At 44.4% G+C, this 12,743-nt stretch overlaps 1 protein-coding gene across 1 annotated transcript in view; it reads left to right on the top strand.

The window, feature by feature from the left end:
* Positions 1-6,404: 6,404 nt before the first annotated feature.
* The window catches only part of IYD (iodotyrosine deiodinase), a 28,818-nt gene continuing 22,479 nt past the window's right edge, over positions 6,405-12,743 (top strand). Inside the window, exon 1 of the mRNA XM_040429516.1 lies at positions 6,405-6,650. Coding sequence (XP_040285450.1) covers positions 6,464-6,650 — 187 coding nt within the window. The 5' untranslated portion in view covers positions 6,405-6,463. The remainder of the gene's footprint in view (positions 6,651-12,743) is intronic.

Raw genomic sequence — 12,743 nt, forward strand, 5'->3', positions numbered from 1 at the left:
CCACTCCGTATCTCAGCGCACAGGAAATTTTTATTAATATTTTAATAGTTCAGACATTTTCTAACACAACGATACGTAATATGTTTTTTTTTGTTTATACATTTTTATGTGTAAAATTGGGAAAGGGGGTGATTTAAACTTTATATATATATATATATATATATATATATATATATATATATACACACTGCTCAAAAAAATAAAGGGAACACTTAAACAACACAATGTAACTCCAAGTCAATCACACTTCTGTGAAATCAAACTGTCCACTTAGGAAGCAACACTGAGTGACAATCAATTTCACATGCTGTTGTGCAAATGGGATAGACAACAGGTGGAAATTATAGGCAATTAGCAAGACACCCCCAATAAAGGAGTGGTTCTGACTGCCATTAGGTACCGAGATGAGATCCTCAGACCCCTTGTGAGACCATATGCTGGTGCGGTTGGCCCTGGGTTCATCCTAATGCAAGACAATGCTAGACCTTATGTGGCTGGAGTGTGTCAGCAGTTCCTGCAAGACGAAGGCATTGATGCTATGGACTGGCCCGCCCGTTCTCCAGACCTGAATCCAATTGAGCACATCTGGGACATCATGTCTCGCTATAGCCACTAACGTCACGTTGCACCACAGACTGTCCAGGAGTTGGCAGATGCTTTAGTCCAGGTCTGGGAGGAGATCCCTCAGGAGACCGTCCGCCACCTCATCAGGAGCATGCACAGGCGTTGTAGGGAGGTCATACAGGCACGTGGAGGCCACACACACTACTGAGCCTCATTTTGACTTGTTTTAAGGACATTACATCAAAGTTGGATCAGCCTGTAGTGTGTTTTTCCACTTTAATTTTGAGTGTGACTCCAAATCCAGACCTCCATGGGTTGAAAAATGTGATTTAGATTTTTTTTATTTTTGTGTGATTTTGTTGTCAGCACATTCAACTATGTAAAGAACAAAGTATTTCAGAAGAATATTTAAATTACTCAGATCTAGGATGTGTTATTTTTGTGTTCCCTTTATTTTTTTGAGCAGTGTATATATCTACAGCATATATATATTTATTTTAGTTTATTACTTCTACAGTGACAACTTTTAACCGCCTTAGCGGGCTAGAACCTGGAATCTTTCGATCTCTTGTCCTAGTGACCCTAATAGAGATCTATTAGGGTGAATAGCATTTTGACACACTTTTTGCTGATCTGTGCCTCATGCACAGCACAGCAGGGAGGTTATCATGGTAGCTATAGGAAGCTTCAAAAGTGTCCAGGCTGCCATAGTAACCGATCAAAGCACGTGATTTTACTGCAGGGGTTCCGACCGGAAGCCAGAGGGAGACAAATTTCTCTGTCTTACCTCACATATTAGCAGCATTTGAGAGGTTAAATGACTGGGTTCGGCGGGATCACCATTCCCCGTCATTGAGGAAAAGTGTCTGCTATATGATAAAGCCGGCACCCGCCGCATATGAAACGGGCTTACAACAGCCCACTCCATACATTCCCTCTGCCACCATGACGTATAGGTATATCTGATTTACAGCGATTTGTGACAAATTAATTCAGAAGAAATCAAATTTCTTGGCTAACTTCGGTGGATTGGCCGAATCAAAATTTTCTAAATTTCGCTCATCTCTACCTATTATTATATCCAAGGGGCATAGTGTGTGGAGCTATATACATTTAGGGGCACTGACACATACCCACAGTATGGGTAAGTGTATTAAAATTATGACATCTGGATGAAAAACTCTGCAGAGACGAGTAAACGATAGCTGTGAGAAAACATCATGAAGGTATGGACCAAATAAAGAATAAGAGAAACCAAACAAACCCAATGATAAGAGTTGTAGTCTGCGATTATTATTCTGCCTCTGACTGATTAGTGCTGTATTCTCTTCTATAGTTAGTTTATAATTTTATAGATTAGATGTGTTTTACATTCAGTGGTATGTCTGGGCTGTCCGGAGGCTTGCCCTCCTAATAGCTGCGACAGAACCGCCTAGATGGTGGTCAATTCAACAAAAGAACCATCGTGATTCTCTCAGTTCATTGATTCGCAGCACATCCTTTCAAAGCCTGTCAACTGGGTGAAATGTTTTCAAGTGTGTCAGAGAGGCATGCCTAGCAGTCAATGGTCTCTCACCAAGAGGTACACTACTGAAAACCAGCTTCTGACAGCTGCCTTTTTTATAGGGCATTGCAGGCAGGGGTGATAGGTAAAGGTAAAGGACAAGTGTGGTAGTGGTGGTAGTAGTACTCATAGTGGCATTCCTCAATCTGGCGCTCCTTGGGCTGTGCAGTGAAGGGAGAGGTGCATTGTTTTTCCCCCTCGGTGCACACCATGTTTTTGGGTCTCCTTCCTGGTGGTAGGTGGAGTGTCCTTGGTGTTGATGGGTTTTGGGGTGCAAGGCAGGGATCCCTTGAGATACAGGACAGTGCAGGTGGTGATACAGAGCCGATTTGGTGGAAACAAGTCAATGGAAGCGTGGCATACACATACTTGCAAGAGTAGGAACACTCTTTAAATATTGCATAAAACTGTTTTCCCACGGCTGCCTATATGGGTAGAAATCACAGGATTCTCTCGGAGTCCCTTTCTAGATAATTTATGCAATCTTCCCAATCTGTAATTCTACAATAACTAGCTGTGGGGTCTAGTCCTTTAACAGATGGCCAGTCTGTCTCTTACCAAAAAGGGGGTCAGTCAGCACATCCCAATGCGCAGGTGCGCGTCGCCATGGCTAGAAATCCGAAGAAAAAAACACAACAGCACTCTGCAAACACAAATAAAGTACAATAATGCCATAATTACAGAAAATATTCTGGTGCTAATGCTACTCTTATTTTGTAAATTTGAGATTCTTGGCAAATACATTTTGTACAAAATTATTTGGGCCCGTCTGCCAAACGTCAAGGCGAGCCCTAACACTAGATACTAGCACATAACAGTGAACCTAATATTAAATACTACCTTCTATGTGCCATAATGTCCACCATTAAATTCAGGGAATGCAGGTTCCACATGCATACTGGATCCACTCTGCCATTTATAATTTTTTGCGCCATAATCATCTCCATTAAATCCAGGGAATGCAGGTACCAATATGCATGCTGAGCCCACTCTATACCTTTCCTCGTGCCAGGCGGCTTCCAATGAATGCAATGAGAGCCCACTCTATACCTCTCCTGTGCCAAAAGGCTTCCAATTAATGCAGTGAGAGCAGGCTACAGAATATTTTCTATAATTATGGCATTATTGTACTTTATTTGGTTTGCAGAGTGCTGTTGCATTGTGTTTTTTTCTTTGTGTTTCTAGCCATGGCTGCGTGCACCTGAGCATTGGGATATGCTGACTGACCCCCTTTTTCTTGCAGTTGTGCTGAGCTGGAGGTGTGGCTGACTTCTGTTGGTCTTGCACTCCTGACCTGCCTTTCTGTCCTATAGGCTGATTTTAATTAGTATAAGTATAAGGCTACATTCACACGACTGTATGTGTTTTGAGGTCCGCAAATTGCGGATCTGCAAAAAAATAAAAAATAAACCCGATGACGTCTGTATGACATCCGTTTGTTTTGCGGATCCATTGTAACAATGCCTATCCTCGTCTGCAAAACAGACAAGAATAGGACATGTTCTACTTTTTTTGTGTGGCTATGGAACGGACATACAGATGCGGACAGCATGCAGTGTGCTGTCTGCATTTTTTGCGGACCCATTGAAATGAATGGGTCTGCATCCTATTTGCAAAAAAAACGGAACGGACACGGAAACAAAATACAGTCGTTTGAATGTAGCCTAGAGCTGTAGCCTGCTTTCCCTGCATTCATTGGAAGCCACCTGACACCAGGAGAGGTATAGAGTGGGCTTGGCATGCATGTTGGTACCTGCATTCCCTGGATTTAATGGAGGCCGTATGGCAAAAAAAAAAAGGTAAAAAGCAGAGTGGACCCAGCATGCATGTGGAACCTACACTCCCTGAATTTTATGGGGGCCATTATGGCACATAACAGGTAGCATTTAGTGTTTAGGTTTCCATCTTATAGAGATCACCTTGACGTTTGGCAGACGGGCCCAAATCATTTTGTACAAAATGTATTTGCCACGAATCTCAAATTTGCAAAATAAGCGTAGCATTAGCACCAGAATATTTTCTATAATTATGGCATTATTGTACTTTATTTGTGTTTGCAGAGTGTTGTTGCATTGTGTTTTTTGAAGCTTCTCTAACTCAATCCAAATAGTAGTGAAGTCCATAGCCTGACACGTGTGTTACCTTCACTAGCTTTTTGTCCATCCACTGTCCCTTGTAATAGCTGCTCTATATTATATATATAGACATAACTGCGTGACAATTTTTGCAGCCATACGACACTCTTTCATATCAATGAGTGTACACACTATGCTTCATTTTTGTACAAATAAGAACTTTGGTTCATTCTTTCAGCAGTACATTTAAACTCTGATGGGGCTTGTATTGCATACTTTGCTATCAATTAACCTAACAGGTTAATCGTACCAAAGTCTTATACTCCTTACAAATCTTCATATGATTTGACCCTTCAGTACATGCTATGTAGTAGGAAATTGGCGCAGCGTTTACGCAAAGATGAAAGTCCACCTTCAACTAGAAATTAAAAAGTACTTAGCAAAGGACAAAGTACACCGGGAAGCAAAAAACATCAATCATATGTCTTCACAGCGTTTGGCTGCATTGGTCTACTCACAAGGGAAATTACAATAATTGCTCTGACTATAAAAGAAAAAACACTCTGGAGTCTGCTCTAGAGTAATGGAACGCTCCCGACTTCAGTATGACGCCTATTAATCTTTCCTGGGTATTTATTGCTTGCATCCCTTGTGTGGTTTAATCCATAGGGCTAACAGCAGTAGTGCTTTGGTGGACAACTTGGAAATGTTTCAATAAAATCCAATCATTATTCATTGTGTAGGGAAACATGCAAATTCCCTGCATTTTCAAGATCTTTTGCAGTCACTGAATGGAAACCTTCGTGGTTGTTTGAGTCTCACACAGGTGTACAGATCACTCTCTGCAGTTACCAGAGCTCTATCTAGTAATGAGCTGTACATGACTTGGACAAAATGTCATTCTCTGTAATCAATTCATCTCCCATTAAAGGGGTATTCCCATCTGAGACAATGGGGGCATATCGCTAGGATATGCCCCCATTGCCTGATAGGATATGCCTCTGGGACCCACAACTACACAGAAAACAGACCGAGGAAGGTGATGGCTGGAGGACCCCGGGTTTTCCAGGGTCTGACCACCACCAAACGCTCTCCCTGTAGTAATGAATGGGAGCGCACCGCGCTTGTGCGGCCACCGCTCCCAATCATTCCTATGGGGCCGACGAAAATAGCCGAGCCATGCACCTCGCACCCTCCATAACTTTCGGGTCTCCGTTCTCAGTGTAGGGGCAGGTCCCAGAGGTGGGACCCACACCTAACAGACAATGGGGACATATCCTAGGGATATGCCCCCATTGTCTGAGATGAGAGAACCCCTTTAAGGGTGGGTTCGCATTGGCGTCCCATTCTGTTATAGTTTTCCGTTATAACAGGGTTATAAAGGAATATAATGGAATTTAAGGACGGAATGCAAAAATGGAACCCTTTAAGAAGCATTCCGTTTTGCTCCTTCCTAATACATTTCTATGGGCACAAATAATGGTTCCGTTTTGCTCCGTTATGTAGGATGGAAAAAAAACTCCTGTTGATTTAAAAAGGGTTAATGCCTCTTAAAGGATTCCATTTTGCATTCCGTCCTTAAATTCTATTATATTCCGTTATAACCCTGTTATAATGGAACACTATAATGAAATTAGGGGCGCTAATGCGAACCCACCCTAAGTGCTACTGACTGTATGTCCCAGATGTATGAAATGGAACGTCTGCACATTTATACGGTATATGTCTGCCATTCACTTATATTAAAAATATAGTCAGCAGAGATGGGGAAACGCTGGTGCTGCAAGGTTTTTTCCCCTCTATTTCGTCTGCATGTAATATAGACTGCCATCTGTAGGTGAAAGGTGAGCATTTCCATGTAATGTTCACTTTTCACCAGCAGATGGCAGAAAGCATTGCATACAGACTGTCATAGTACATGAGGTGGAGGGCAGCAGTGCGGAGTCTGTATTCCCTTTTCCTTGTGTATACCACCGAATCAGAAACTTTTTAGCATGTTTGCACAAATGGTTGCTCTAAACTATACTTTTTGTGGCCATTAATTTTGTGTTAACTTCTCCTCCAAAGTCAATATCAACACAAAAACACTTAATTCCTCTTCACTGAGCCATAAAAAGTTAAGAGATCAATGTCACATGCTCCACCAAGCTCGGCCTATTGTGAAATCTGAGCAATATTCCTCCCCTTCCTCTTATCTTTGCTTTAAAAGCAAAACAGAAGCGTGGAGATCTACTTGTGTGTGAACCTGAGGGAGGAATTCATGGCTATTTTCTCATTTTTAAGCCCGTTTTTTCTTGCTGTAGTATGTGTGCTAATAATTATCATTTTGCAAAGTATGAAGAAAACAGATGCGAAAAAAGGAAAAGGTGAAAACACAGCCAGAGCAGAATCCCGTCCCTGGGTGGATGAAGATCTAAAAGACAGCACGGAGCTCCTAGCGGAGGATGGTAAGGGATGGTAATGGGGTAGAGTGGTCAGACGTCCGGAGAGTCTGGTTTCCTGGCTCCCTGTCCTCCGTCCGGAGTGCGCTACAGCTACAAACTGACTGAGGCTTTCTCTCACCCCCAGTCAGTCACTAGAGCCAGCCAACATGTCACTCTGTGACTGACTGAGGGCTCATGCACACGACCGTATGTATTTTGCGGTCCGCAAAAACAGATCCGCAAAAAATACGGATGACGTCCGTGCGCATTCCATATTTTGCGGAACGGAACAGCTGGCCCCTAATAGAACAGTACTATCCTTGTCCGTAATGGGACATGTTCTATTGTTTTGCAGAACGGACATACGGAAACGGAATGCACACGTTTTTTTTTTGCGGACCCATTGAAATGAATAGTTCCGTATACGGTCCGCAAAAAAAAGCGGAACAGACACGGAAAGAAAATATGTTTGTGTGCATGAGCCATTAGGGTATGTTCACAAGACAGATTTTAAAAATACGCCGAAAAAATTTGCTCGGAATCTGCACTGATTTTTCTGTGGGGTCTTTTGGCACGTTTTTTCAGCTTCCCATTCATTTTAATGGTAGAATCAGTGCGTATTCTGCTCCAAGATAAAGTATGCTGCTTCTCTTTTTCCATGCAGTTTTTTTTTTTTTTCTAAAAAACTTCTAAATAGCTTGAAATGAATGGGAAGCTTTTTATAAGCATTTTTTGGCGTGGATTCAGCACGGAAACACGTGAAAAACGTAGCTGAGTTGGGAGCATGGCCTAGGACAGTGATGGCGAACCTTTTAGAGACTGAGTGCCCACTTATTTATCGCAAAGTGGATACATGGCAATTTAACCTAAACAAGACAGCCCAATATACAGGGTATATCTTCCATGTGCAATGGGCGGCCTCCTCTTAGGGCCCTACTATAAATTGCGACCCAGGTGTAGAAATGCTGAGTGGTATAGTGCGGCCTAAAATGTCTCTTTATGTGTGTCACGATGCTCCTACCTGGATATGGCTGGACCCCAGACTTTGGCTCCGAAGCAATAAATAGGGGGAACAATTGAGGGATAAAAGAATAACTTAAGTCCAGACCTTGAGATGAAGTTCAATGGCAGCTTTACTTTGCATAAACGTTCTCCAAAACGATTTACATGTTTTGCCAAGTTTGCTGCCACCTGCTGGTGAACCAGGTACATTACATGAACATAACAGTTGCAAACAGATTAGGATTGCACATTGTGGCGGCCCTGGAATAAATGCATAAGATGACATGAGGTTAGACCAATAAAGACAGTAGCAGGGTGCAGAAGTGGTAACACCACTCTGGGGTGTTACACATGTACTGTACTTTATCCTTTAGCTATAATAGCCTTCCTGCATACAATGTGCTGCCTGTGCCACTCATAGTGCGCCCTGCACTGATGAATGGCAGGAAAAGTCTAAGGCATATTGGTACACCTTAGACTTTTTCCAGGGCTTTTGTGCCATAAGTTTGCCACCACTGGCCTAGGATGTCCTACTTTTTTTGGGGTTAAGCAAGTGGCTACCTTATACTGGGGACCAGTGCTGCTTGGTAGAATATAGGGAGAAATGAGCGTATCAAAGTTGACGAAGTGGAATTCGATCCGAATTTCAGAAAAAATTCGATTCGCACCAATTTGGTAACGAATCACATTTGCTGCTGCACGTGTTAGGACATGGAGCAAAGAACTCTGGGAACGAGGGATCACCCACAATGCCATGCATGCAGCCAATCAGCAGCCAGCCAGCCCCTGTGAGGTCAAAGCCCTATAAATAGCCTCAGCCATTTTGGATTCTGCCATTTTCCAGTGCACTTAGTGCAGGGAGAGATGTGACAGGCGCTAGGGACAGTGCTATAAAAACTTCATTGTGCTGAAAAAACGATTTACAAGTTCAGGGAAAGATTATTCAAGGTGTAGGGAAAGGATAGGGAGGCATCATCATGGCTAACCTTGGCACTCCAGCTGTGATAAAACTACAACTCCCAAGATGCCCCCCTTGCTTGGCTGCTCTCAGAACTCTATAGAAATAAATGGAGCATGCTGGGAGTCGTAGTTTCACCACAGCTGGAGTGCCAAGGTTAGCCATCACTGATCTACACTATAAAAGGACAACAGGGTGCAATAGGAGAGTGTACAGCCTAGGTAATAGGAGCGATTACTATTACACCTTGCTGCACTAATTGCAGATCCAAACTGCAGTTATACTGCTGCTTTTAGGTTGTTTGCACTATATGAGACATCAGTAATTCCAGCAAACCTTGCTTGTGATTGGGGTGCAAGTTCTGTGTGATACAGCCATTTACGAGGTGTATTAGTAGGAAAGATATGTACGTCCTATTAGCTGTTCTGCGATGATTTTACATTGTTTCACTTTTTTGGGGGGGTGTTTTAATAGTAAAAAAAGGAAAAAATATATGTCATAAGTGCCATTCAGCGGTGAAGTTACATTGTACTACAGCCTTTTATGTGGTGTATTAAAAGGAAATATACGTATGTCCCATTAGCCGTTCTCCGGTGAATTGTGATTGTTATATTTCTTTTTTTTTTGGATGTATTAATACGAAAAAAAAATACGTCTTAATTGCCGATCTGGGGTGAAGTTACATTGTACTACAGCCATTTATGGGGTGTATTGAAGGGAAATAAACCTACTTCCTATTATCTGTTCTGCAGTGAATTTTTAATTTTTTTTTGGGGGGGGGGGGGGGGGGTTTATTAATCAGAAAAAAATATATATGTGTAATTTGCCATCCAGTGGTTAAGTTACATTTTACTACAGCCGTTTACGTGGTGTATTGAAAGGAAATATATGTACATCCCATTAGCCGTTGTGCGCTGAATTGTGATTGTTATATTTCTTTTTTTGGGGTGTAGTAATAGGAAAAAGAATATGGCTTAATTGCCGTTCTGCGGTGAATTGTGATTGTTATTTTTTTTTTGGGGGGCGAATTTATTAATCAGAAAAAAATATGTATGTCTTAATTGCAGTTGAGTGGTGAAGTTACATTGTACTACAACCTTTTTTGGAGGGTATTATTTAAATTTTATTCTTTTATTATACATTATGTCAGACAGACAGGTGACAGGCCCTTCAAAGGGAACGGGCAGTGGGCAAAATGTTTCTGTCTTAGGCAGCAGAAGAAGGGGGGGGGTGGCAGCAGGAGTCGCAGCGAGAGGCCGTGTCTTTGATCAGCAACTCGGCAGTGCTTGAATGGTTGACCCAGTCCTCGACTTCGTCGCAAGTGACATCAGACACCCGCAGCCAAGAGTCGGTGGGCTCCTCTGACACGACGCTTAGGCTACTTTAACACTAGCGTTTTTGCTGGATCCGGCAAGGTCCAGCAGAAACGCTTCCATTACTGATAATACAACCATCTGCATCCGTTTAAATGGATCCGGTTGTATTATCTTTAGCATATTTCAACATTGCCAAAACTGATCCGTCATTAACTCCATTGAAAGTCAATGGGGGACGGATCCGTTTTCTATTGTGGCCGATTGTGCCAAAGAAAACGTATCCGTCCCCATTGACTTGCATTGGGGTCATGACAGGACCGTTTTGCTCCACATCCCCAGGATGGAAAGCAAAATACAACATGTTGAGGTTTGCTCTGTAGTCTGGGAACGCAACTAACGGAACAGAATGCATTTTGGAGCATTCCGTTCTGTTCAGTTTTGTCCCAAATGACGATGAATGGGGACAAAACTGAAACGTTTTTTTCCGGTATTGAGCCCCTATGACGGAACTCAATACTGGAAAACTTTAACGCTAGTGTGAAAGTACCCTTAGTTGGCATGGCCTGGGAGCAGGCCCTGTGCCCCCACCTGTCCGCAACCCTCCTCATTTTCAGTTCCTTCAGTGCGAGAAGTATTATATGCTGTAGGCTCGTCTCCACTTTTCAGCGAGGACGAGCTACTAGAGGACAGTCAGCAGCTACTGCCCAGCCAAGATCTGGAGGAGACAACTGCTGCTTCCTCCGGTAGGCGGGCAAGTAGTAGACTCTGCCCCTTTCAGAGAACTGATGGCTTGTGCCGAGCTGAGGTGAAGAGCCCCAAGCCGTAATTTCTTTGAGAAAAAGGCAGTACCAGCCCTGCACACATATGTAGAACAGAAGGTGGGCCAGCCCTTGAGCCTGTCAGTGTCTGCCAAAGTGCACGGCAGCGCTGATGTGTGGAGCTGTAACTACGGTCAAGGACAATATATGTCCTTTACGGCCCACTGTGTAAATGTGGTTCCTGCCCAGCCACACCAGCAATTTGGTCAGGTGACGCCGCTTCTGCCTCCACGTTCTAACGCTGTTGGTCCTGTTGACAATATACGCCTCTGCCTCCTCATCCTCCATCGTGTCCTCAGCCTCCACTGTAGTGACAATTCACAGTGCCCCTCTAGCATATCATATGTGCAGGGCACGGCGGTGTCACGCTGTTCTGCACCTAGTTTGACTAGGCAAACAGAGTCACACAGGGGAGGAACTGCTCCGCATCCTTCATCAAGAAATCGATAACTCAAAATCGGAACCATGGTGACTACAACGGGAAAAACCGGAGGAGCTACAGGACGATGAGGAAGACAAGGCAGATGACCCAGACACACCGTGGCACTATGCAGTGGAGATGGAGGCAGGGAGTCCCTCCGAGTCACTTGCGCAAATGGCCCGATGCATGCTCAGTTGCTTGCGTAGTGACAGCCGAATTGTCGCCATTTACTAGAGGGATGACTACTGGCTGTCCACCATGTTAGACCCTTGCTACCAGTACAAAATGGGGGACTTTTTTACACCCACTGAGAGGGAGGACAAACTGAACTACTATCAAGACATCCTATGTAGTCACTTGGCTGCTGCTTATGTGCTCCATCACCCATCCTCACAGGTCTGACCAGGGGGGCCCTCTTCGCTCACGTTCCACTGCCATGGCTGCTGGGGGGTGGGGGGTTGGGGGGGAAAGAGGAGTACCAGCTCCATCAGCAGCAACTTAAGTCTAGAGTCGCTGATGAGCAGTTTTCTTCACCTGCCTACTGAAGAAACTACTCACCAGCAGCAGCTAGAAATAGAGCAAATCCTGAACTAGCAGGTTGTAGCATACTTGGAGTGCACCCAGCCACCCCACATTGAAGATCCCCTGGACTACTGGGCAGCCCAACTCGATTTGTGGCCACAACTGGCCGAGTTTGCCCTGGACAAGATTTCCTGCCCAGCCGGCAGTTTGGCATCAGAGCGGGCGTTTAGTGCGGCGGGGGGCCATAGTTACCCAAGTGAGAACTCGCCTGTTCACCCAAAATATGGAGAAACTGACCTTTTGTGAAGATGAACCAGGTGTGGATCAGCTAGGATTTTCAAACACCAGTGCCTGATGCATCAGACTAGATCCTCCATGGTGCCACACCTACACTTTGACAAAAGAGACCTGTTTCTTCTGGCTACCTGCTTCAACTAATATTCTGATGCTGTCACCCGCCTGATGCCACACCTGCTGCCAGGTGCTTCTACTGCCACCCACCACCTTCAGCTGGTATTGGTATTTTCCCCCACCCCCCTGCCCCCACTATGTCACTGGGCCACTCTGTGGTCTCCTCATCCTGCTGCCACCTCACCACTCTTTGGTCTCCTCATGCTGCTGCTACATCACCACTCTATGGTCTCCTCATGCTGCTGCCACATCACCAATCTGTGGTTTCCACATGCTGCTGCCACATCACCACTATGTCACTGGGCCAATCTGTGGTCTCCTAATGCTGCTGCCGCCTCAACACTATGTCACTGGGCCACTCTGTGGTCTCCTCATGCTGCTGCCACATGACCACTCTGTGGTCTCCTCCTGCTGCTGCCATCTCACCACTATGTTATTGGCCACTCTTTGGTCTCCTCATGCTGCTGCCACCTCAACACTATGTCACTGGACCACTCTGTGGTCTCCTCATGCTGCTGCCACCTCACCACTTTGTCATTGGGCCCCTCTGTAGTCTCCTGATGATGCTGCTGCTACCTCACCACTCTGTGGACTTCTCATGTTGTTCCCACCCTCCCTACTCCATGACTGGGTCACTATTTTGCCTTTTTGGCCTGGTTGACATAATCA

The sequence above is a fragment of the Bufo bufo genome, chromosome 4 (genome assembly GCF_905171765.1).
Source record: "Bufo bufo chromosome 4, aBufBuf1.1, whole genome shotgun sequence".
Taxonomy (NCBI): domain Eukaryota; kingdom Metazoa; phylum Chordata; class Amphibia; order Anura; family Bufonidae; genus Bufo; species Bufo bufo.